Source organism: Staurois parvus, unplaced genomic scaffold (genome assembly GCF_062004578.1).
Source record: "Staurois parvus isolate SC_StPar_1 unplaced genomic scaffold, SC_StPar_1.0 ptg000328l, whole genome shotgun sequence".
NCBI lineage: Eukaryota > Metazoa > Chordata > Amphibia > Anura > Ranidae > Staurois > Staurois parvus.
Genome location: NW_028318124.1, coordinates 2,899,338 through 2,926,946, shown reverse-complemented (window position 1 = coordinate 2,926,946; position 27,609 = coordinate 2,899,338). Strand labels below are relative to the sequence as shown.

General features: G+C 42.5%; 1 protein-coding gene across 2 annotated transcripts in view; it reads left to right on the top strand.

Annotated features, from left to right (window-relative positions):
* The window catches only part of MRPL45 (mitochondrial ribosomal protein L45), a 168,366-nt gene that overhangs the window by 103,764 nt on the left and 36,993 nt on the right, over positions 1-27,609 (top strand). For both annotated transcript variants that reach the window (XM_089683947.1, XM_089683946.1), the window contains exons 4-5: positions 14,884-14,982; positions 18,258-18,306. In XM_089683947.1, the coding sequence (XP_089540073.1) occupies positions 14,884-14,982; positions 18,258-18,306 (148 nt within the window). The remainder of the gene's footprint in view (positions 1-14,883; positions 14,983-18,257; positions 18,307-27,609) is intronic.

The following is a 27,609-nucleotide window of genomic DNA, read 5'->3' as shown; positions in this document are numbered from 1 at the left end:
GTGAGTGAGCAGTGGGGAACCGTAGAGACATAGTGATGGGATGGTGATCTGAGAGAGTCATCGGTTCTATGGTAGCAGCATGGAGGAATGGAAGATCTGATTGCGACAGAAAAAAGTAGTCTATCCTAGAGTATTTGTTGTGTGGCGGAGAGAAAAAAGTGTAGTCTTTGACGGTAGGGTTGAGTATACGCCAGGAGTCGTGTAGTTGCAAGAGCTGAAGTTGTATGCGTATTTGCTTCAGAGCCTTGTAAGGCAAAAAAGAACATCCCGAAGAGGAATCTATCAGGGGGCTCAAAGGTACATTCAAATCACCTCCCAGTATCAGCATCCCTGATTGAAAAGCCGCTAAAGTGGAGGTAAGTGAACGCATAAAAGGGACCTGTTTAATATTGGGCGCATATACGTTAGCAAGTGTGATTGGTCTGTTGGCAAAGACTCCCTTTATAAGCAAATATCTACCTTCGGGGTCCGCCAGGGAATCTGTTATTTGGAACGGAAGGTGCCTGGCGAACAATATGGCCACCCCCTTTGATTTAGCTAGAGGGTTAGTGGCATGGAGGACCGTAGGAAAGTGGAAATTATATAACTTGGGAATGGAGTCTTGTCGAAAGTGCGTCTCTTGCAGAAAGACCACATCTGCTTTCTGTTTGTGTAAATAGGAGAGAAGCATGGAACGTTTTTCCGGTGTGTTCAATCCCTTTACATTTAGTGAGAGGATTTTCAAAGACAAATGACCCGCCATTGAGGTGGAAGAGAGCATGATTGCTATCTAGTGTCGTCTAAGTCAGATGTAACGGTGTACTACGGATCAGGAGGGGGGGGGAAGGAGGAGGGGAGAAGGGGGAAAAAAAAAAAAAAAGGGGGGGGGGGGGAAGTAGAAGGAGAAAGAAAAAGAAAACAGACGTATGAGAACAAGAAAAGGAAAAAGAGGAAAATAGGTAATAGACGGCTTGGGGAACAGACCCGCTGTTCCACGTGAGAAAAAAAAAAAAAAAGGGAAAGGAAGTTCAGGAAGAAAAAGAGAGAAGCGCGAGAAAAAAAAGGGAGAGAGACCAGAAAAGATATAATAATAGTAGCCGAATAGAGGAATCAGTATAAGCTCACTGAGCTCACTGTGTGGGGGTCAAAGTCGACGTAGAACTAGGAAGTGAACCATTGCCGGCCGGCATCCCTCTGTGAGCAATGATGTAGAGGGAAAAAGGAAGGATGCGGGGTACGAAGGGTGCAAATAGTGTCGGGAGTCCTATAGATTAAATAACCAGAAAATGACCACCTGTCCTCTGCGGGGAAAGAAATGTAACGTAACGCTCAAAGGGTGAGAACTGGGAGAAGGGGCAGAGGCGCAATATGACTGGGGGGCCGCAAAACGAGGAGCAACAGTACACTATGTGTAGAAAAAGTGCGCGGACGCTTACAAACCAGGATAGCCTATACTAGTGTGAGATCAAGACCGGTTAGGGACTCAGCATTATGAGTAGAGTAGTGAGGGGCCCTCACAAATATTACAGGCAAACCGTATCATAAGGCGTAAGGAAAATTAGACATCAACAGCAAAACATGTGAAATCGTGTCATAACAGGCTTAACACACAGAAACCCCTAAGCAACCACCGGTGAGCGACTAAGCTTCTTAGGATCAAAACCAGGCATGCAAGCTTATAATCTGAAATGAGCTAGCTGATATGCATATATATATATACACATATACATACATGTACACATACACCTACAAGAACATATAAAAAAAAAAAAAAAAAAAAAACCCACACACCCATAGAACAAAATGACCTCTGAATCCTCCGAGTGGCAGGGGGGGCGGGCATCACCTCTCCCAGTTCAGCATAGTAAAGGGGACGAGGAGGCGAAAGGGGGATGTGTACGAGGGTAATCGAGGGCGTGATAGTCCTCAGGTTAACCTCGTCAGTCAAAGTAGTAGGTAAGGACAACCCGGAGAGAAAAAAGGAGGACTCAAATCCGGGTGAACTATCTAGTGGCAGAGGGAGGCGATGCTCATCCACACAGCCAAACTCCATGTACAGTAATTGCCGCTACCAACCCCTATAACGCTACTGCCCATCCCAGCATACAGTAACCATATCCCCTCAAACCGCCCCCCAAGAGAGAAATTAGGTCACTGACACAATCCCACAAAGAGAATACATTACAGATCAGGCAGAGGCGTCATCCGAAGGACCAAGATGTGCCGGGCAGTCCAAGGTGTAGGGGGAGCGAACAGCGTAATACTGAGCAGTCTCTTGCAGGCCGCAGGACATCTTCAGGGACGTAAGAGTGAAGCTCATTTAATACCATAAGGACGGAGCTGAAGGATGGAAGTCTTCCAGAATGCAGACGGATGGTCAGAGGGCCCAGGAGGCTGTGAAGAGGCGCAGGTCAAGAAACAGCGGGGGGCGGAGAGACTGCCAAAGGAAGCTGAGTGTGTTTGAGCGATGACCTGGATGGATCCAAAAAAAAACTGTTCCCCAATGTGGGGGGTGAAACCGGTTTGCATACGGTCAATGTCCGTTCCCATATCATGTAAGGAGAAGTGAGGAGGCCCTTTAAGTGTATACAGGGCCATAACTGTATGTAAGTTCTGTAGAGCAGAGGATGCCATCCTGGTGGAGAAGAGGTATGTGTCGCAAAGTGTAAGTTCAACAGGCATTGATCAGTGCACAAAGAGGTAACTGGAACTTTCGTGGCAAAACTGTAAGAAAGCGTTCGTGGAATTGGCAAAATATAGAAACCTGGCGAAAACATGCGCCGGAAAGGTATTGCTGTGTGGGGATTCCGGACTATTAGATTTCGCGCCGTGGCTTCCTATGTGCAGGAGAGGCCGTCGGGCTGAGGATGGCTGTTGCGCCCCCTGTGGGGAGTCTCGGAGGAGTCGTCGGAGGCATCCGACCTCTACGGTTAGATTGAGCATGCCAATCCATAGCACTGTCCACCGATCCCGGGCCCTGAACTGGTGGCAATCTTATGGAGCTGTACCAGTCAGGTAGGTCAATCAAAGGTATGTCCAGGGAGGAACAAAACAATGGCAATTCTTCAGGGGATCTCAGGTTGCATGATTGTCCGTTAGCTTGTACAGAGAGGCAGAACGGGAACCTCCATCTATAAGTGATGTTACGTGATCGGAGCATGTCCAGAAGGGGACGTAATGCACGGCGTTGTTGTAGGGTAATGCTGGATAAGTCTTGAAACAGTTGTAAGTCTGCGCCTTCATATGAAAGATGCCTTCTGTCTCTAGCACATCTGAGGATATCCTCTTTGAGCGGGAAACTTACAAGGCAACAAATGACATCCCTGGGTGGGTCTGCGTCTCCCCTCCTAGGGCGGGTCGCTCTGTGTACACGTTCGATGTCAATTGGGGTTGCTGGCGGGCGACCAAGGAGGTCATTAAATATGGCCATTACCGCTTTGGGGATATCGTTAGTTTCCACTGATTCTGGGAGACCACGTATTCTAATGTTATGTCTGCGGCCACGGTTGTCTAGATCCTCAACATGTCTGCAAAGTTCTCTGATAGTAGAAGTGTGCCTCACTGATTTTTGGTGTATGTCTAAAATGGCAGATTTGTTTTGCCTGGAGGTGGATTCCACCTGCTCCATGCGTGAGCCCATGGCCCTTATATCCTCCCTTAAATCTCCTAGGGCATTAGTGAGCGTGGCAGACAGGGTGGCCTTGATGTCTGCTGCCACTGCATGAAGATCCCTTAAGGACAGGGATTGGGATGCAGGATGGATGTCATGGTGTGGCACTGTGTCCGGAGCAGCCGACAAGGCAGAGCAGGAGGGAGCTGTTATATCAGTGGCAGCAGAGGGAGGGGGCGAGGGGGATGCAGAGGGAGAAGGAGATGACTGCGGCCTTTCCCTCTGCTGCTGGGAGCGGAAGAGCTCCTGTATATGCCGCCCCTGCGTTCCCTGGCTCCGTGGGGATCGTGATCGGGCACCGGCTGATGTCCGGTCCGACTTCCCCATAGTGAGACAGCACTCACTCACCCCGCTCCTCCGTAAGGCGGTGTAGAGGGATCCGGCCGGCGGGAGCTCTCACTCTAAGCGGCCATCATCCAGCCGCGGCAGACCACGCCCCCCCTACTGGACATGTTTTATAGCAAAAAGTCCAAAATATTTTTTTTTTTTTCCTCAAAATTGTCGGCCTTTTTTTTTTTTTTTATAGCGTAAAAAATAAAAACTGCACAGGCGATCAAATACCACCGAAAGAAAGCTCAATTTGTGGGGAAAAAAAGGATGTAAATTTCATTTGAATATACTTTAGCTTCTTTGTAGGTGTATATTGTTTTATTTTGACATGTATAGTTGATTGGATTTTCTACATATACCGTATTGCATGACCGCACAATTGTCCGTTAAACTAGCGCAGCGCTGTATAGCAGAAAAATGGCGTAAATTGCAGTATCTATACCATAGTTTGTAGACGCTATAACTTCCACACAAAGCAATCAATATACACTTATTGGGATTTTTTTTTACCAAAAACATGTAGCAGAATACATTTTGGCCTAAATTTATAACCAACTTTGAGTTTACTATATATTTTTTATAGCTGAAAGTAAAAAATATTGTTTTTCGTCAAAATTTTTGGCGTTTTTTTGTTTATAGCGTGAAAAATAAAAAGCGCACAAATTACACCGAAAGAAAGCTCTATTTGTGTGAAAAAAAGGACGTAAATTTCGTTTGGGTTCAGCATTGCATGACCGCGCAATTATCAGTTGAATTAGTGCAGCGCCGAGTAGCAAAAAGAGGCCTGGTCATTAAGGGGGGTAAATCCTCTGGAGCTCAAGTGGTTAAAACCCGTTCTCTAGTTAGACTAGTGTGTCAGGAACGTATATTTTGTATATTGTATACACTGATTGAATGTTATTTCTTTCATTTGTAGTTTTACTCTAACTCCCCTGCAAATAAAGTTGAGGACCTAGTGCCTGCATCAATGAGTTAAGGGAGGAGAGTTAGTGGTCTGTCTAATTATACCTTAGTCACGTGTAGTGAGGGCAGAACAGTAAAATGGTGGCTCCAAACAGGCTTGGACACAGAAGGCCAGCAACAGTGCCTCCAAACAGGTTTACACACTGAAAGCCAGTGAAACAGCCTTTAACAGGCTTCCACATTGCAAAACATCATGTCAGAAAAAAAGTCTGAGCCATTAGAGACAAGGTCCCAAGTCTTGGTTAGCTCCAGGAGCTCAAAGAGGTCACTGAGCAGTGACATGGTTGCTATTACCCGCGCAGAAGCTGCAAAGGTAAAGGCTGCCTTTGCCAAAAAGATGCAAATGAAACTATAGAAGCTACGCATAGAAGCTGTGTTAGAGAAATTAGCTGCAGAGAAGGAAGCAGCGGCAGCAGTAGCTGAGGCAGGCATCTTAGGGGAACTTGCAGACCCCACCAGTGAGAGACTCTAACATACTTGAGATTAAACCTGATCATCATGACAATTTGCAGCGTACTACAGACTATGTGCTGAAACATGCCAAGCCAAATGACTGCCTGCATTCAGCTCCAAGAGCAGAGCCGACTCCTGCAGTCCATACACCCTACATCAAGCTAGAAAATAATCCCATACTTGGTCAGCCTTCAGTGAAACCTGCATCCAAGCTATCAAACCCCTATGATACAGTCGCCCACTTCAGAAAGGAAGAGTCGTGGGGTAGAAATCACAGCAACAGCATTTCCGATGACAAGAAATACCCACCAAGTCCTCCGCACAACAGAACACCTCCAGACTACTCACACAAAAAATGAAGGTATGTTGGATTTCCTCAATTCTTTGCACTCCGTGAGCTGTTGACAAAAGACTCACAAGGTTTAATGACCGAACTGAAGGCTATAGAGCATGGCGATCGTTCTTCAGAAATGCAATAAAAGATCTAGATCTATCTGCAAGTGAGGAGGCCGATCTCTTAGTCAAATGGCTGGGGAATGAGTCAGCAGAACATGCAAGAAGAATCAGAGACATCAATGTTAACTTTCCAAGTAGAGGACTGAGCATGATATGGGAGAGAATTGAGGAGTGTTACGGTTCCCCAGAAGCCATAGAAAATTCACTCTTCCAAAGAATAGAGGACTTCCCTAAGATTCCTAACAAAGGCTTCCAGAAGCTGAGCGAGTTAAGCGACCTGGTGACAGAGCTCCAAGTAGCCAAGGAAGAAGGAGATTTGCCAGGCCTTGCCTTTCTAGATACAGCCCAAGGTGTTAATCGCATCGTGCAAAAACTGTCTTACAGCCTTCAAGAAATGTGGGTTACACAAGGCTCCAACTACAAGCAAAAACAGTGTCCCTTTCCTACCATTCTCTTTCTTTACAGACTTTATTCGCCAACAAGCAAAGATTAAAAATGATCCCAGTTTTGACTTCTCATCATATGACTCTGCTTACCCTAGGACAGGTAAGCCTACTTCAACTCACAACTTCAAAGACATACCTGTTGCAGTACACAAAACAAGCCTATCATCAACAGAGAACCCAAGCAGAAGAGTGTCCCTTTCACAAGAAGCACCACCCATTGCTGAAGTGCAGAGGTTTCAGAGAAAAAACTCTCCAAGATTGCAAAACTTTTCTCAAAGAAAACAGAATTTGCTACAGGTGCTGTGCATCAACAGGTCGACCAGGAGCCAAAGCCTTTCACACGGCGAGGTGTCTTGTCTACCATAAACAGTCTGTATGATTCACTCGGATTTGCAGCACCTGTGACCATCCAAGGTAAGATTCTGCTCAGAGAGCTTGCTGCAGACTCGTGATTGAGATTCTCCACTTCCTCCAGAGAAAGAGACATTATGGGTAGCATGGAGAGACTCTTTAAAGGCATTATTTATCCTACACATACACAGGCCATATGCCCACATTTTCCCTGCAGAAGGTCAGTCTAGAAATCTGTGTATTCTGTGAAGCTTCAGTAAAAGCAATAGCTGCAGTAGCCTACCGTAAGTCAGTGGACATCAAGGGTCAAGTCCATATTGGATTTGTACTGGGTAAGGCCAAGCTAGCACCATGTCTGGAAACCACCATTCTAAGATTAGAACTTTGTGCTGCTGTTCTAGCAGTGGAACTAACAGAACTGATTATGTCTGAAGCAGATGTACAACTTGACACAGAGTTTTATACAGACAGCAAGGTAGTGCTGGTATACATTTACGAGAGCAGGAGATTCTATGTACATAGGAGTCCTGAAAATCAGGAAGTCTACATAGCCTACCTAGTGGCATTATGTATCAACTGATCATAACCCAGCAGATACCGCCTTAGAGATACTACATGGCTCATAGGACCACCCTTCCTGTACAAACAAGCGCCTACCAATCCTGAAAAGGGCACATATGTACTGTTGGAGCCTGAATCTGATGTAGAAATCCACCCTCGGGTCTCGGCACTACACACAACAGTTTCTAACAAATTGTTGGGATCCAAGCGCTTTCATAGATTCTCCACATGGAAGTCTCTATACAGAGCTATAGCTTGCTTAGTTCACATTGCCAGATCTTTTAAAGCCACACCTACAGGATCAAGACATTGCAAAGGTTGGTATTATTGTTGCAAGGCATACACAGTGGATGAGCTCACATAGGCTAAAAATGTTATCCATTGTGTCCAACAAGAGACTTATGCACTAACACTAGAATGCCTTCATAATCGCAAGAATGTTCCAAAAGTATGTCCTTTAAAGAAACTTGATCCCTTTGTAGACCGTAAAGGACTGTTGAAAGTCAGAGGGCACATTTCCAACGCAAGACTTGAAAGTGTTGAAAGCCATCCAGTAGTGATCCCAAATCACCATATTGCTTCACTCCTTGTGGAACATTACCATGTACAGACCAAACACCAAGGGCATTTGTTCACAGAGGGAGCCTTATGTGCAGCTGGACTCTGGATAATGGGAGCCAAGGGACTCGTGAATACAATTATTTTCAAATGCATCACTTGCCGTAAGCTTTGTGGCATGTTTCAAACTCAGAAAATGGCTAACCTCCCTGCAGACCGACTCGGCACAGAACCTCCCTTCACAAATGTCGGTCTCAATGTGTTTGGGTCCTGGGCTGTAATCACATGGCAAACTAGAGGAGGCAATGCTAACAGCAAATGTTGGGCTGTCATGTTCACTTGCATGTGCATCAGGGCAGTACACATAGAAGTCATTGAGTCCTTAGACACATCCAGCTTTATAAATGCCCTCAGACGTTTCACTTCGATTAGAGGCCCTGTCAAACATATTCACTCTCATAGAGGTACCAACTTTGTCGGAGCTTGTAAAGAATTTAATATCATTTTAACCCTTGACAAAGAATGTGTAGAGAGTTGTATATGGACATTTAACCCATCACAAGCTTCCCATATGGAAGGCATGATCGGCATAGCTAGAAGAATCCTAGACTCAATATTTCTACAGTTAGGAATGTCAAGGCTCACACAGGAGACACTGACAACCTTCATGGCTGAAGTAGTGGCTATAATAAATGCCAGACCCCTGACATCAATACCCAATGACCTAGAACAGGGGTGTCCAAACTTTTTTCAAAGAGGGCCAGATTGGATGAAGTGAACGTGGTGGAGGGCCAAACATTTTTCCGAACATTCTTTGAACCATTACAATTAAATGCAAATAAATTATTTTATGCCAAGTTAATTGCAAACGACATACTTTTCATTTCATAACATTAAGATCAACTGACAGCTGAGTTTTCACAATGTATTGAAAATAAATTTAAAAAAAAAAACTTGCCTGCACTAATGTGAAGGGTGAAAAAGGTAGCTGCAGCTGAAGTCTCTGCTCGGCAGCTGGGAGGGGAAGAGAAATGCACTTCACGCTGGAAGCCCGGCCCTGACGTCACCGCCCTCTGTCGCTCCCAGCGCGGCGCAGTCACGCATGCGCACTGCTCTCAAGCAGAAGACTGTCTGCCACAGAAGGGAGGGCCGTGCGACAGCCACATTTACACAGACCAGGGAGAACGCGCCGCAGTCAGGCATGCGCACTGCCCTCTGCTCTCAAGCAGAAGACTGTCTGCCATAGAAGGGAGGGCCACATTACACAGAGCAGGGAGGGCTGTTGGAGGGCCGTATTAAACCGACCCCCGGGCCGTAAATGGCCCGTGGGCCGGACTTTGGACATGCCTGACCTAGAAGATTCTTTCTTGCTCACCCCTTCCACTTCGCTTACCCAGAAAGTTGGAGTAGCCACAGCTCCTCCAATCGACCTTGACACTAAAGACCTATACAGGTGCCAGTGGAGACGAGTGCAAGCCATAGCAGACATCTTCTGGAATAAGTGGAGGAAGCCGCACCTATCCAGTCTACAGATCGGAAACAATTGGCAAGTCAGCGAGCCCAATTTGGAACCTGGCACCATTGTTCTTGTGAAAGACTCTGTCAAAGAGGAATGAATGACCTTTGGGCCTGATAACCTCAAACTTTCCCATATTCGCTTGGAAACACTTGGGTTAAGGTCATTAGGCAAGATGAGCCTAAACTTTTCTTCAGACCTGTTACTGACCTAATTATGCTACTCTCCCCAGAAGGACCATCATAGTTGGTATCCATGGGATACCAGGCGGGGAGTGTCATGCTTTCAGCATATGCTTAAGTCATGTCCTTTGTTAATTTATTATGCTATGGAATGTATGGTAAATTGTAATATCGCCATCTAGTGGCTCTTTTGTATTACAGTTTTATAGATTATTTTAGGTAGTTACAAATATTGCTTAAAAGCCACTGTAGTTTTCCCATCATCCTATGGTCTTCACCATGAGGTCTTAGACACATTTCCTAGCAGCCATCTTGCATCTCCTCCAGAGGACTCCACACTTATTCAGCTGCAGTTCTGTTGTCAGCCTATCATAAACGTCGCCTGACTAGTGTATCAGGACCATATATTTTGTATATTGTATACACTGATTGAATGTTATTTCTTCTTGTAGTTTTACTCTAACCCCCCTGCAGTAAAAGTTGAAAAGAGGACCTAGTGCCTGCATCAATGGGTTGTTAAGGGAGGAGAGTTAGCGGTCTGTCTAATTATACCTTAGTCATGTGTAGTGAGGGCAGAACAATGGGTTTCCATGTGAATGGTCTGGCAAGGTATGAATTTGGGTTTGCGGCGATAAACTGTTGTACATATAAATTGCCTTGATCCACAATCAATGCATACAGATCTTCCGTGAAAAACCGCTCCAAAAAAATCAAGGGGAGTATTTAAATTAGCTGTTTTCACCTGAATTACTGGTTGGGCAGTGAATGGGGGAAGTATGGGTGCTGCAGAATTTGTGGGCTGCCAATCAGGATTTGCAATCATGACCAGGAGGACACTGGGCTCTACGGGCCTGTGTGCGAATTCTTGGTGGCTGGTGACACTACTTGTGCTTGCTACCGCATCAGCTTGTACTGCACTTATGGGACGCTCCACATATCCAAGTAATACTTTAGTGCTGGTATAAAAAAGACCAGGATATACTAGACCACTGATGCTCGCCAGTTCACCAAAAGGTAGAGTGGCACTAGTACTGGCACTCTGCTGCATATGAGAGTCGTCATGCGTTTGTAACATCTCAGCAACCTGGGAATGGGGTTGAGTACGCCTGATCTTAGCAGGGACCTCTTCTCCATCGTCTGAGCTATCTCTAAGGGTACCGCTGCTGTCTACAGGTTCACATTCTGACAGTGAGTCTTCCCCTTCGCTCTCACTTGACATGCTCAGAATCCTATAGGCCTCTTCACTAGTATAAATTTAGTGGCCAAACTGTCCAAAGAAAGGTACAAGTACCTAGTGCGACTCATGGGAAAAAGAGAGCACCTGGCTGTTAGGGACTGCTTGAACCGCTACAAAAATTTACCGGCAAGTGATAACAGAGACCAGGCCTGATTCTGTGAACACTGCAGTTGTGTGTGCAGTGTATCAAGTGACAGTGACCTACTGACGCTGTACTTGCTGGGGGAGAAGGGGGAGGGGGGTAAGCATAGGGCTAAACTCAGGTGTCAGGGCTGATCCTGCTAAGGCTGCCTTTTTGGGGGACACTATACTAATGTGAATGCTGGTATAGTTCTGATATGATCAAAGATATTGTTCCGTTCAGACACTATACTAGCAATGGAGGTTTGTGTATGAGAGCGTGTTCCTGGCAATCAAGGGGTTAAATATGATTTACTGATGTACTGACGGTCAATCTGACACTATTTGAAGTCGCCAGCAACACTAATACAGTGATCAAAAATATCTGTACACTGTACTAATGAAACTGGTAACAGGGCAGTGAAGGGGTTAACTGGGGGGGGGGGGGGGCGATCAAGGGGTTAAATGTGTCTTAGAGTGTTTTTAACTGTGTAATTGTAGTGCTTTTACTCACATTTGTGTTGATTCTTCTCTCTCTGGGATGGAATGTGTCCAGAGAGAGATGTCATCACTTCCTGTAACTGTCAACACCGGACAGGAATCAATCATCTGACTTGGGCCGGACATCAGTGGCCTAAATCAGATGATTGATCCCTCCGGGATCAAATCACGGCACCCACGGGTCGGCCGCGGGAGCACGAATTGTGTGTGTGTGTGTGTGTGTGTGTGTATATACCTGATCCTGCGCACCGGGGCCACCCTGTAGCAGTGGATGTACTGTGGGCGGTCCTTAAGCAGTTAAGTAATGCCCTTTTATAATCAACTGTCTGCTGGATACCTGTTTAATGAATAACTAGACTCGCCTGTAGTTGAATTCTTGTTAATTGGGATTTTGTTGTCTAAAATTTTAGTTTTGCTCCCAAGACTTTCATTGGGTGTCTTCATTTTTGCAACGTGGTCTAGAATGCATTGGTTAGGAAAAATACTTTTTTGTGTGTGCAAATTAACAAATCTTGTTTGCAATTAATGGCGTGCATTTGTGGGAGTATTTTATAGTGTAGTGACCCATAGAAAATGTGGATTCTGAAAGAAAAGTAAGTGTTTCCTGACCAATCTGTTGGGGTGTGCTAATTTAGGCTGAGCACTGTGTGAGGTTTTTTTCTCCCCCATATCGTTTTGAGAAGTAGGGAACGGAAATGTTCAAAAAAAATGAGGAAGAGCTCCAGATGGTAAACTTATCTTAAAAGCAGTGCACCTCCCAAACCATGTCAGGTTGGGGCTAATCTGAACACCCAAGTGTTTAGGATTGCAAGAGGCTCGGGAAAAGGGAAAGGATTGTCTCAGCCTAGTGACCCTATCAGCTGCTAAGGAACTATTAAGGGCTTCGGATTTAGAATAAATTTATCTGATAGTTGAATAGAGTACCATAGTTATGGAAAAGAGATAAGCTTAGTAGGGTATCTTCAGGGTTTGAGACTAGGGAAAGATAATCATCTGCATATAATATAACTTTGATGGCCTGACTTACTGCCCTTGAAGCATCTTCCTGTGGTGGCACACCAAGAAGAGGAGGAGCTTTTGGAGCGCTGGCAGGGGACCCCAGAAGAGGAGGTTCAGAACTGCTCTGTGCACAGAGCAGGTAAGTATAACATGTTTTTTATTTTAGAAAAAATGTACCTCTACAAACTCTTTAATCATTTCAAAATTGAGATTTGTGAATTCTGCATAAGCAGGTGCTCTCTCTTGACCAGTGTCCACTGTATTTGACCTTGTATGTTTGCTGTCTAAATAAATGAAAGCTGTTGGCTTGCAAAATACCTTCTGCCTCAAATGCTAAGGGAATGTAACTAATGTAGTTGATCCTATTTGGAACCTAAGAGAGGAAAGAGATGACCCACATTTGGACAGTGTTGATATGTGCTTTTATGTTTCCCTGTTATGGTGTCTGCAGACAATTGTGCATGTACAGTGGGGCAAAAAAGTATTTAGTTAGCCACCAATTTTGCAAGTTCTCCCACTTAAAAAGATGAGAGAGGCCAGTAATTGGCATCATAGGTAGACCTCAACTATGAGAGACAAAATGAGAAAAAAAATCCAGACAATCACATTGGCTGATTTGGAAAGAATTTATTTGCAAATTATGGTGGAAAATAAGTATTTGGTCAATATCAAAAGTTCATCTCAATACCTTGTTATATATCCTTTGTTGGCAATGACAGAGGTCAAATGTTTCCTGTAAGCCTTCACAAGGTTGGCACACACTGTTGCCAGTATGTTGGCCCATTCCTCCATGCAGATCTCCTCTAGAGCAGTGATGTTTTGGGGCTGTCGCTGGGCAACACGGACTTTCAACTACCTCCAAAGGTTTTCTATGGGGTTAAGATCTGGAGACTGGCTGGGCCACTCCCGGACCTTGAAATGCTTCTTACGAAGCCACTCCTTCGTTGCCCGGGCGGTATGTTTGGGATCATTGTCATGTTGGAAGACCCAGCCACATTTCATCTTCAATGCCCTTGCTGATGGAAGGAGGTTTGCACTCAAAATCGCACGATACATGGCCCCATTCATTCTGTCCTGTACATGGATCAGTCGTCCTGGTCCCTTTGTGGAGAAACGGCCCCAAAGCATGATGTTGCCACCCCCATGCTTCACAGTAGGTATGGTGTTCTTTGGATGCAACTCAGCATTCTCTCTCCTCCAAACACGACGAGTTGTGTTTCTACCAAACAGTTCTATTTTGGTTTCATCTGACCATATGATATTCTCCCAATCCTCTTCTGGATCATCCAAATGCTCTCTAGCAAACTTCAGACAGGCCCGGACATGTACTGGCTTAAGCAGGGGGACATGTCTGGCACTGCAGGATCTGAGTCCCTGGCGGCGTAGTGTGTTACTGACGGTAGCTTTTGTTACGTTGTTCCCAGCTATCTGTAGGTCATTCACTAGGTCCCCCCGTGTGGTCCTGGGATTTTTGCTCACCGTTCTTGTGATCATTTTGACCCAAGGGGGTGAGATCTTGCGTGGAGCCCCAGATCGAGGGAGATTATCAGTGGTCTTGTATGTCTTCTATTTTCTAATTATTGCTCCCACAGTTGATTTGTTCACACCAAGCTGCTTGCCTATTGCAGATTCAGTCTTCCCAGCCTGGTGCAGGTCTACAATTTTGTTTCTGGTGACCTTTGACAGCTCTTTGGTCTTCACCATAGTGGAGTTTGGAGTGTGATTGTTTGAGGTTGTGGACAGGTGTCTTTTATACTGATAACAAGTTCAAACAGGTGCCATTGATACAGGTAATGAGTGCAGGACAGAGGAGCCTCTTAAAGAAGAAGGGACAGGTCTGTGAGAGCCATAAATCTTGTAGGTGACCAAATACTTATTTTCCACCATAATTTGCAAATAAATTCTTTCCAAATCAGCCAATGTGATTGTCTGGATTTTTTTTTCTCATTTTGTCTCTCATAGTTGAGGTCTACCTATGATGCCAATTACAGGCCTCTCTCATCTTTTTAAGTGGGAGAACTTGCACAATTGGTGGCTGACTAAATACTTTTTTGCCCCACTGTATAAGCCAAAACAATTCTGAAAGCGCGTCTATTTGTCTTGGACCCAGAATGCATGATTCACTGCAAAAGGGAGGAGTAGTCCTCTAGAGATAACCCTGCCATATCTCGGGAAAAAAAATAGGAAAGAGGCATGCTTCCAGTGTGAATAAATGCTGGCCAATGCACTGTGTAAAATGGCCCTCATTCTTGCTTTCCTCCTTGAGGAGACTTAGACAAATGAATGTTCCCTGATCCAAACAGAACAAGATTGGGTAAACATTCTGTAATGACTCTAGGCAGCTTTATGGTGGTAGAATGTTATGGATTTTTTTTCATATTTTTAATGGGTTGGAATAGGCAAGCTATTTTTTTTACTACAATGCAGGTATTCCATTCAAGCTGACAAAAGCACAGACATGTAAACAAATTTAAGGGCCCTATGCTGGCAATCATGTACTGTATATTTATCTGAATATTCCATGACTTTCTAAATCTAAGTTTGTATTTTTTTTCCCCCAGGATTCGAAGAGTAAAAAACTACGAAGAGGGTTTTAGTACCAAGACCTTTGCAGAGAATGCTCAGGAAATCTTCATTGCTGCGCACAATCACCTGACTCAGTGAGAAGTTGTTTTCTTTAGCAATAATGCGTTATGATTTGTGGATCCTTCCATTAACATCCCCCCCTCTTCCCCTCCTGTCACCCAGGAGTTCAGCGTGTGTGTGTGTGTGTATATTAAGTGACATATATAATGAAAAAGATGAAAAGAAAAATATTTACATTAGAAGATATTGCAAAAATGTAAATCAACATGTCAGTAAAATATACAAGCTGAAATGTACTTAATGAGGTTTCTGTGCTCTGTTCCCATTCCTTCAACGTAATTCTGGTCTGACAGTCACTGACCATTAGAATGACTCGGCATGTGAGCATTGTTTTGATGGAAAATTGAGAGCGCCAGAGCCATATATTGCAGCAGCTTTTGTGGAGCCTGTAGAGGGTGTGTACGGAGATGACACAGCCAATCCGAATGTCCGAGGAGTGGGAAAAAGAGAGAGCTAAACCATTTATATTTTCAGAAGACCGTCCCTCCAGGCCAGATTTCTAAATGCATCTATATTTTCATATGTGTACACATTAGTTATCAACATATTGCACAAAATGAAATTACCATTTGATAGAGCTGAAACATGATATATATTTCATGCCGTTTCTCTTTATCAAATGGAATATGTCTAATCTGCCACCTGTAGCTCATAACTGTGACGGACTGCCTGGCACCTCGACCTGCTTCGCCGCTGACTCACAGGAACAAGGTATTATAGCTGGGAATTGCACTTAAGAATTTGGTGACACTAGATTAGGTACGAACAGGAAATACTTTAATGAACAGAAATAGAAGTTTTTACACACTTCAAAAATAGGGGCAGTCTAATAAAAACAAATATTACACATTGGGATAAACATCCCATAATGATTGGGTAACGAGGAAAAGTTGACACAAGACTAATCCCATGATGTAGGAACCTTCAGGAGATTTATCCAACAGACAAACAATTGGTGACTCAGATAACTCGATTTACCAATGGGAGATGGACACAACAGTAGACACATAATACCTTAATAAACAGATTACAGCAGGAGACCCCAGCATCAGGTTGTTTTGAGTTGATTATATTTATATTAACATTAACAAAAGCAAATAAAAGAAAAAAAAAAATATAAAAATAAAACACCCTGCTGACCATGAAACCCGTGCGTCAATCAATCCTCTTTAAACGCACAAATATATATTAGAACATCGTGCATGAGCACCAAATTACAGCTGTATAGAAAACACTAAATAGACACACAGAATAAAAAATAAACACCCGGCTGACCGTCAAACCCATACAGGGTAAATAGTGCAAAATCAAATGAAATAGAATCATCTAACAGTACATCCTGTTCCAAATTATTATGCAAATTATATTTTTCTCATTTACCTAAATGATGTAAGTAACACTCAGCATAATTCTCATGTTATCAACTATTAAGAGTACAATTCACATTTTATTGAACAAACCTCCTAATAACAGTATTTTTTTTAAACACAAAAATGTACAATGCACTGTTCCAAATTATTACGCACAGTAAGTTTCAAAACATTTTTACACGTTGTAAAGAACTGAAAATTGTCATTTGTTGTGTTTGCAGCATATTTACTGAAATCAAAAGCTATTTCAATCAAACTTTTAACATTTTAACTTTTTAAACATTTTAACAGGTCACGTTACATTTTAACATAGGACCCCTTATTTGATAGCAGCTTCACAAGTCTTGCATCCATTGAACTTGTGAGTCTTTGGACAGTTTCTGCTTGAATTTGTTTGCAAGATGTCAGAATAGCCTCCCAGAGCTGCTGTTTGGATGTAAACTGCCTCCCACCCTCATAGATCTTTTGCTTGAGGATGCTCCAAAGGTTCTCAATAGGATTGAGGTCAGAGGAGGATCGAGGCCACACCATGACTCTCTCCTTTTATCCCCATAGCAGCCATTGATGCAGAGGTGCAGCATGAGATGGTGCATTGTCATGCGTGAAGATGATTTTATTACGGAAAGCATAGTTCTTCCTTCTGTACCAGAGAAGAAAGTGGTCAGTCATAAACTCCACATACTTTGCAGAGGTCATCTTTACACCTTCGGGGACCCTAAAGGGGCCAACCAGCTCTGTTCCCATGATTCCGGCCCAAAACATGACTCCACCACTGCCTTGCTGAGTTAAATTGAAAAACAAAATATTTAATCTTTGTGACACATAAATAGAATTTGCAGAATATTTTGGAACAGGGTATAGTACTGGTATGTTCAAAAGAAATACCTCCCTATTGGTAAAGTCCCTAATCTACGTGCATAAAAAATACAATGAACACCTAGCTGACAATCAAACACATTCAAAATAAAAAATAAACATAGCTCAAATGTGAGTAGATGGTGCAAAAGTGAAAAATATTAATCCATATAGTGAATGACTAGCAATTTTCAGTCCCCAAGTGAAATGTCTCTTCAAAACAATCTTTCCACTGTGGTGCTCATGCACCACCAAGCATGTCCTTTTTTTGACCTATGTTAGAGGTCAAAAACAGCACTGTGTATGATATCCACGGTTACTTCAACTGTTCCTGCAGCATCCGGTAGAAATGCAAAAAGGGTAGCTTCCAGAGGGTCAACGCAACAGTTTTGTATCGGAGTTGCTCAAAGGATAAAAAGCAGGGTGAAAACTTGTTTTAATGAAGTAAAATAGAAAATGTAAAATCACACTCAAGGATTGCAGGCTCACATAGCCCAGATACAGCATGTAAACACAGAGAGGTAAAATGGCGTCTTCCAGCAGCACACCGGACGTAGCATCAGCACTCTTCCATCCGACTCGTAGCATCACAGATCACGTAGATTAAGGACTTTACCAATAGGGCAGTATTTCTTTTGAACATACCAGTACTAATGTTAGATTGTTCTATTTCATTTGATTTTGCACTATTTGCCCTATATGGGTTTGATGGTCAGCTGGGTGTTTATTTTTCTTTTAATTGTGTCTATTTGGTGTTTTCTATACAACTGTTTTTTGGTGCTCATGCACCATGTTCTAACATATGTTTTTGAGCTTAAAGAGGATTGATTGACGCACAGGTTTGATGGTCAGCAAGATGTTAAATCATTGAATGCCAATAGCCTGGCTGCAGTTCTACTTTAATGCCCACTGCCACTACTTTCTATTCCCACTCTAACAAAGTGGAAGATAAATAAGATTTTGGTTACAGTTTATGGTGTAGTAGCGTTTTTAAAAACAAACAAAAAGAGCTTCAACTTTTCCAACATTTTTGTGGTAAAACTTTTTTTTTTCTACTGTTCTAGGTTTGATCGTCACAAGTTACATTCTCTGGTGACAGAGCGTTGCTACCCTGTAAGTAAACTTCAAGTGGAGCTTTTTTTTTCTAACCCTTTACTGACACTGCTGTAAATGCTGCAGCAGAGCAGTATCATGATGTAAACCGTAATTTAAAGTGTATCTGGACCCAAGAACAAACCAGGCACTGCAGCATACCAATCCTCATTGTGGTAGCTGTATTTGGTTTTTTTTTTTTTTTTCTAGCCTACGTTTCCTTTAGTATCACCTAGTGATCCTACAGTCACACACTTCCTGTCCTAGGATGACAACACTCTCACTGTATTGCATATATGGAATAGCAACGTAATCGCCTTAAGAAGGAAGTATTGGCACTTTAGAACACCTCTCCTTATTTCCTTTACATGGAGGTGTGTGTTTTATAGCTCACAGAAAGATATTGGGCAGAGATTATTTTGCTTGAGATTTTCAGTGCAGCATTGTGAGCAAATTACAGAAAGTTAATAGCTCACAGAGTTTCTGGCTGGATTAACAGATTTATTTTATTTTTTGTATTTAATTTTTTTGTGTTTTGCACTTAAATGCATGTAACAAAACCATTTCAGTGGTATATTTAGCACAAAAAAGAGGATTTAATTGTTGGAAATTTACATACTCCTAAAGTGTCTTTAGACCCTAAAAAAAACATATGGCAATTTACCAATCGTTAGATGGGGAAGGTCTCATTAGTTTTCTTTTGTTATTTTTTCCTTTACTTTCACTTGACTAGATTAAAGTGGTTGTAAATGCTGCAGGTTTTTTACTGCAGTTTGTGCCATTGGCTGTCAATCACAGCCAGGGAGGAACAAGCAGGAGGGCGGGGCTGAGCAGCACTCTGTGTGTCTTATGGACCCACAAAGCAGGGCTAAGGAGCAAGCATGCATGAGTGCCCCAGGAGCACTGGCTGGGGACCTGAGAAGAGAAGACCATTGCACAGAGCAGGTAAGTATCACGTTTGTTATTTATCTATTTTTTTTTTTTAAACTGGAACCAGAGGAGACCCTGCATGTCTCAGTAAAGAGAACTTGTCTTTTTAAATTGGTAAAGTGATAGTGGTGCTATGCTCAACTCCTGTGTTTTTATTTGTGCTAAGCACATTTTGTTTTTTCTAATAAAGCTCTTCTTTGATAAAGCTGCATGGTCCCGTATGAAACTATCTTTTGGGGGAACCCTTACCCCTATGCATAGGTCTATAGATTATTAGTTTCGGTGACCACACCCATCTATTTTTTATTAATCCTTGGGTGAGTCAGCAATCAATTGGTAGCAGATATGTATACAAGGTCATTCCTATTTTTAATTCCCTGTATATTGGATGCCTTGGCCCCTGGTGTACCTCTTTTAGCCTTTGTATTGGTTGGATATTTTTTCTGGGTTCAATGATCTTCTTTCTTAGGTTTCCGGGCCTCTTATATGATTTTCTATTAAATACCTGACTGCGCATTCACCGATCGGTTACTTTACCTTCTGTATCTGATGCATGTTGCCTTCAAGGTTTGTGTACTCAATGGTGTATAAACTAGGGGAAGAGATTGACTCCGAAATTTGGGCAGCATTTCACCAGGGAGCTCAATCTGACCCCGGTGGTAATGACCAAATTTCAAAAGCTTTTTAAACCTCATAAAAAGTTAACTATTACATTTATGAATAGAAAATGGGACATTTTGTCCCTTGAGTCATCTATTAAACAGCAGGTTATACAGAGAGGGTTAAGAGAAAAAGTTATCCCTGCAGAGCATTTACATACCCCTAGATTTCTTAACCGTTTCCATACCGGGCAATTTTACACCTTCCTGCCCAGGCCAGTTTTCAGGTTTCAGCGCTCTCACACTTTGAATGACAATTGCGCGGTCATACAACATTGTACCCAAACTAAAATTTGATCATTTTCTTCACACAACTAGAGCTTTCTTTTGGTGGTATTTAATCACCGCTGGGGTTTTTATTTTTTGCTAAATTAACAAAAAAAGACCAAAAATTTTGAAAAAAAACATTTTTCTTTGTTTCTGTTATAAAAGTTTACAAATAAATAATTGTTCTTCATAAATTTAGGCCGAGATGTATTCTGCTACATGTCTTTGGTGAAAATAACCCAAATTAGGATGTATTTTTTAGTTTGTAGGAAAGTTATAGAGTTCACAAACTATGGTATAGATCTGAATAGCCAATCTAATATCTTGAGGTCCAAGAATGTCAGAACAGTACAGATATCCCCCAAATGACCCCTTTTTGCAGAGTAGACAGTCCGACGTACTTCATAAGAGGCATGGCAAGTTTTTTGAAGTTGTATTTTTTTGTCAATTTTTCGGAAAATGAAAAAATTAAAAAAATTATTTTCACTATTTATTTTTTTTACATACTGTCACCAGTGCAGTACAGCATCATCATATAACTGGCATGGCGGTGAACAGCGACACTGACTGGTGACAGTATGGAAAAAAAAAAATATTTTTTTTTTATAAATTTTTTTTTATTTTTTTATTTAATTTTTTATTACATTTTTTTTTATTTTTTTTAAGATTTTTTTTCATATTTTACTATGACCAAAATAGTACAATGTTACCATAGTAACACTGTACTACTTTGGAGAAGTGATCAGTATTTTTTTTTTTTTTTTACACAATTTGCTTATAGCAAAGAATTACTTTGCTATAAGCAAGCATTTACCTGAATGAAATCGATTCATTCAGCTTTTTTTTTTTTTTTTGTTTTGTGTTTAGCTGTGATTTGGTCACAGCTAATCACATGACATGTGCATGTGATTAGCTGTGACCATTCACAGCTAGGCACTAGTATACAATGGATGGCATCATGAATGAAGCCATCCATTGTATACAACTGTCATGTGACCTGCTGTGATTGGTCACAGCAGGTCACATGGTACCGGCAACGGGAGCCGATACTCGGATCTGTCATCGGCCGTGTCCGAGGTGCACGGGCGGTGACAGATCGCACTGCTGCGTCGCTCTGCAACCGCGCAAACCGCGCATGTGCGGGAGCACGCCAAATGGCGTGCACCCGGAAAGCTGCAGCGCTTTTCAAGCCGCCAAACGGCCATTGGCCGGGCGGCTAATGGTTAATAAATGGAAAGAATACTGTATTAAGCATGTCCTAGGCCTGATGAAATTGATTGTAGAAGAAAGAGCACAGTTAGTTGAAATTCAGAAAGAAATTAAAGCACTAAAGCGCTGGAACCCTTTGAAGAAAATCCCGAATTTGACAAACATAACAAATTCCTTAAAAAGGAAATTGAGAGTGCAAAAAAATCCACATATTAATGAACAACAAAAATATCATTGCGTTTGTCCTAAAATTCACTTTAGTGTCTTTTTGGTTTTTTTTTAACTGAGATTTTGCGTTTCCTAGACCTTTTGCGGTACTGTTGTGTGAAATAAACAAATGGAACAACCACTCTTTTATTCTCTAGGGTATCTGCTTTCAGAAAATGTTTTGGGGGTTTTGTGTAATCTTCAGGTCTAAATGTGTGTGCAAAAACGTCGCTGGTAGAGAGGGTTTAAGCTGAACTTTGTAATGTTATATAATGCAAACGACGGAGAGGGGCAGAGGAGGGGAAAACAGAGATGCCCTTAGGTGTATGATGTCTTCCTTATCAACCAATTTCATTGGTTGTTAGGAAGTTGGTATTTGGTCCACACTAGGGATACACCAATAGCGTTTTTTTATCGGTGAGTATGAGTACCGATACTTTCGGTCAAGTACTCGCCAATACCGATTTACCGATACTTTGTGTTGCGATTTTGTGTCAATACAAAATGTATGAACGCAAATTGCATCGCAAAGAGTAGCATGTAATTCCTGTCCAAATTGCTTGCTGTTTCCCTACTGCTCCTGTCTGAACCCAGGCTGTCATAGCCTGAGTTCACACAAGAGCGGTGCAGGGAGGTTTCCCGCAGCGGAGAGTGGATGTATGCAATGGTGGCAGATGCTACATATTCTCAGTGGTAGGAGAGGAGAGAAAGCGAGAGGGATTTGAAATCCCCACTGCTGTCTTTCCTTTCCTTGCAGGGATGACAGTTTGGGCTAGAGGGCTTTTGATTGGTTAGCACCATCCATGTGATGTTGCTGACCAATTAGATGCTGTCTAGCCCGTATTGTCATCGCTGAGAGGAGAGCGAGCCTCTTCACAGGTCTGAGGATTTGAAATCCCCATGGCTGTCTGTTTTCAGCACCGTCTATGTGATGGTACTGACCAATTAAATGCCCTCTAGCTCAAACTGTCATCCCTGGAAGGAGAGGAAAGAAAGTGGCAGAGATTTTCTCTGCTTCTCCTTCGGCTGAGAATATGGAGCATCTGCCTCCATAGTATACATCTCCACTCAGCATAGGATCCCTGCAGAGAGGTTTTCCGCAGCGCTCCTGTGTGAACTTTGGCTATGACAAACCTTGGTTCACAAAGGAGCAGTGGGAAAACCGCATGCAACTTGGACAAATCGCATGCTAATCTTTGCGGTGCATTTTATGACGCAAATTGCACTGCACAGTATCGGTTTCTGAGTAAGAGTACTCGTGAAAATACATCGTGAAAATACATTGTATCGGCACCGATATCGGTATCTGTGCATTCCTAGTCCGCACGGTGACCAAGATTGTAGTGTTGCACAATAGAATCCTGTGGCTTTGTAGCAAACTTGTTCCACCCAGCGGTTTGTTAGCAATTTTTGTGCATTTTTTCTGATTGCTTATTGCCTTAGGCTCACTAGAGGTTTCTAGATTGGTTTCCCTTGATGTATACCTTAGGAATCTCACATGGACCCCTTGGCTACAGGGCCAGCCTGTAATGTTTGCTTTGGGCACTGGATCCTGTGTTTTGGTGCTCACCTTGACATGTGGTGTAACAAGTGTAGTTATCTGCAAGGAGTGCAGGGCAAAGGTTCTTTCCTACGGCACTCAAACCCAGAAGCCCCCCTCAGGGGTATACCCACCGTGGTGGGCAAAAGCCTGGATTGAACCAGTGGTGTAAACAAGGATTTCTCTGTACCTTTTATATATCGGTTACTGACTATGCATGTCTTGTTGGATTATTACTTGGATCTGTAGTACACACTGCATTATATCCTTTTATCCAAGAAACACCACAGTGCTAAGCACACAACAGTTTTGACGGAACAGGTCATGGGGTAATCTACACTTCAGCATTTTAGTTAACAGTATTATAGTGTTTAAATTTGGAGGTCCCCTCTAGCTAGACAGGTAGTGCATATAAGACTATTGACTGCACACTTTCAGTCATCATGGCAACTCCATTAGCGCCTGGTTTATTGCGATTCCTTCATTTTGAACACACTGAACCCCTTCCCAGTCTGCATCCATTCCATGAGTATCCCATAGTGGAAAATTCTCACCTATCAATGGTAGATTACAGTAATTTGAGTGGTGGAGAATATGGGACCACTAGCAAGCATTCCACTGCAAGCCCTGAGGAAACTCTGGTCCCCTCAGAATGATAGCTGTTTAGGGTAAGGTGTTATGCTGGCACCGCTCCATTGCCCTGATTCAGGATGCCTCAGACATGCAACATGCAGCTTGTCCAACTAAAGCCGATTTCTCTGTGTCTAATCTGTTCCAAAAGCAATCGCCACTTCTAGAATAGGCGGGTTCCAGCAGCTGTAAATGCTTTTCTGCTTCTCTTCCCACAGACTATACTGTATTCATGCATTAAAACCTTGATTGCCTATCCCAGTTACATCTGCAGAAGGCAAGGGGACACTGCCATTTCAACGACACATGTTCCACCCGTTTGTAGGTTAACATGTTGGTAGGTAGGTAGGTAGGTAACATGTTCCCAAAGGTGAACTTGGTGCAACCTTGTCTTTTATATATTACCAAAAAATTGTGTAATTTATTGCGTTTGTTTGCCCCAAAATTCACTTTAGTGTGCTGCTGTTTGGGTTTTTTTTTTTTTTTTTTTTTGTTTCCTAGTTTTTTGCAGTAATGTCGTGTGGAAACTGGACCTACCACCATTTTATTTTCTAGGATGTCTGATTTCAGAAAATATATAATGTTTGGGGGTTTTATGTAATCTGCAGGCCTAAAATTATTATTTTTTTTTTTTAAACGTGAGCAAAAAACGGCCATGGCAGCAAAAGGGTTAATGGGCAGAGGGACTTGGAGTTATTCACTTTATCAGGCTGCAGTCCTTATTGCACAGCACCCGATTGGACCAAATTTTTCCAACAAATAGTACACAAGGAAATTGTGGAGTGTTTTCTTTTACTATATTTTAATGAATACCAAAAGAGGTAGACTCTAAAATATAGCACAAACAAGGACATGTGATGGGGATATAATCTGTAATGGAATTCTTTCCCATCAAGTGTCAGCTGACTAGAAATTGTTAATCTATTGAACAATCAAAGCAATGTCACCGAAAGGATCTGACCACTAACTGAAGGAGTAGTGTTATCTCGGTATGATGTTGGTATTGGCAGAAGAATGGAAAAGAAAAAACCTCCCTGCCCCCAGTAGAATAAAAAAAAAAAAGGCATCCAAGGATGGGTTTTGAAAAAAAGGAGGCAATTAGTGTATTTAAGAAGGAATACGGAGAAGAATAGAAAGAGAGTCCTTCTAGATGGGAAAGAGAGGGTAGGGTAAGAAACCAGAGAGGGGGGAGGGAAGGGGAGAATGCACTCCAGAAGCTTGAAGGTGTCTGACTGCAATCTTTGGCTGTGCAGGTGTAGTTCCAAGAAGCAGATAGTTGACTTTGAGGTTGGGAATTGGTTGAGTCAAAGCTGCCAGGTACGCAAAAAAAAATTATCGCGTGTTGAAATTCTGTCAATTTCCCGATAGTAAGTGTGCCTTAAACTTGTCTCTTAACTTCCTCGAAGCTAAGCTTTGGTGAGTTCCACAGTCTCGCAATCGTCTGTTTTGTTGCAATGAAAATGTGGATAAGTGGGCTCACGTTGGAACACATTTTTAATTGATTTTTGCAACAGTGCTTCCCAAGGATTTTTGCTGAGGTTGACGTGTAAGACTGTACTGACCATATTGTATACCTGTATTTATAACCTTGTTATAACAACTGTGGGGCAGGTCCACCAATATGTTTCACATCGCCCATATCCGAACAACCCAAAAAAACAGTGGGAGTTTTTCTTTTCAATGTGTTAATTGAATTTTAAGGTTTTAGGACAGTCCATTAGACACGTGTCAGTACATAGCGCCAATGAACAGTACAAAATTCCCTATTTAACAGTGCACTGTCATCATTCAAAACCATTTCAAACATAGAAACAGAGCAGGTCATCAATCTGGTGCTAAACAGAGAGGACCAGTCAAGTGCTTAAAGTGTTACTAAATCCAGGACCCTGCTTTCCCTAGATTTGGTCTCCCACAGTACACAGAACATGGAAATGCAATTATTTTAGTAAATATAAACTGCTAAATACCTTTTCTTAGCAGCAGTTAAAACAGTCTTGTGATTTCTATCAGTATCCAGTGGAGCACCGGTTAAAGCTTGTAGGAGGAGTTTTCATTCTCCCCCAATTGTCCTATGAGGCTGCATAACTCCTGATCTTCTGTCTGGACAGCACTGATTGGACCTGCACTGCTCACATGCACTCTGCCAAGAAAAACACTAACACACACAAAAAAAAAAAACTCTAGCAATACACACCAAACTGAGCATGTGCAGCTTTCCCCCAGGGCTCTGTTCTGTCAGCAGATGGATTAGGAACAGTAGAAGGGGAGGATCAGAGCAGACAGAATCGAACATCTTTTTTACACAATGCAGAGGATTAATCCCGTAGGTTACACAGTGTGTATAACAAGCATTCTTTACTGCATATACAGGCTGATTTTACTGTTGTGGGTTTAGTTACACTTTAACCACTTTCCCACTGGGCACTTTTACTCCCTTTCCTGCCCAGGCCAATTTTCAGCTTTCAGCGCTGTCGCACTTGGAAAGACAATTGCATGGTCATGAAACACTGTACCCATATGAAATTTATATAATTTTTTTTCACACAAGTAGAGCTTTTTTTGGTGGTATTTAATCACTACTTGTTTTTCTTTTGCACTATAAATGAAAAAAGACTGAAAATTTGATCCAAAAAAGATGTTTCTTTGTTTCTATTATAAAAATTTTGCAAACAGGTAAATTTTCTCCTTCACTGATGTGCGTTGATGGGCATTGATGAGGCAGCACTGCTGGGCATTGATGGGCAGCAGTGATGGACAGCACTGTTGGGCACTTTTGGGGCTGCACTGATAGTCAGGGCACTGATTATCAGTGCAGATATTGTCTTTGACAGTTGCTGGTTATCAGCAGTACTGCCGATAACCGGCAAGTGTATTTGCATGGTGATCAGCTGTGATTTGACGCAGCTGAAAACGTAGTAAAAGGCTGCTGTGATTGGCCTTTTACCGATCACGGAGAGCGTGGGGGAGCGTGTCCTGGGAACGTGTCATATGACGCCCTCCCAGAACTGGACAACCGTGCTGTAGCCGTTATTCGGCTATAGCACAGTCAAGAAGTGGTTAAGAAACCTAGATTTGTTTATTTTTTTTATTAACCAGTAATGCTCTTTATTGAACATATGAGTGGTACATTAACAGTAGGTATCAAGATGATACAAATCAGCATTATGACAAACATCACATGGCCAGAAAGCACGTACTTCCCACGAGACCAGAATGGATCAGAATACATCAAGAAACATTGCAAGCCTAATATAGAACTTCGCTCAGTTAGCCAAGTACTGACTGAAGAGGTATCAGCTAGTGGTGCACTGAAATGAAATGAAACTTCTTGGACTGAAACCGAAAATTCAGTATGCATTTGGCTGAAAGCTGAAATGGACTGTTTAAAAAAAAAAAAAAAAAAATTATATATATATTCATTAATATGAATTTAAATGAATATGAATTTATTTTCAGCACTTTTTAAGCCAATAAGCTGCTTTCACATGGAGCAGCTTAAAAAAAAAAAAAAAAAACATCAAAACCGCATCAAAAAAGTGTCAAAAACGCGCGTGCAAAAACTGCAAAACACAAACTGCATTGGTGTGGAAACGGGCCTAAAATGCATTGAACACGAAGCAGAAATTCATCAAAAACGGATGTGTTGTGTTTTTAGCCACTTGCCAACCGCACTATAGCCGAATGACAGCTACAGCGTGTTTGTTCAGTTCTGCGCGCACTCGGCGATCTCCGTGTTCGCTGTGCCCTACGGACACAGCTGATGAAGTGATGTGGTAAAAGGCCAATCACAGCGGCCTTTTACCATGTGATCAGCTGTGTCCAATGACACAGCAGATCACCGGGTAAATGCAGTTGCCGATTATCGGCTGCACTTTCCTCACT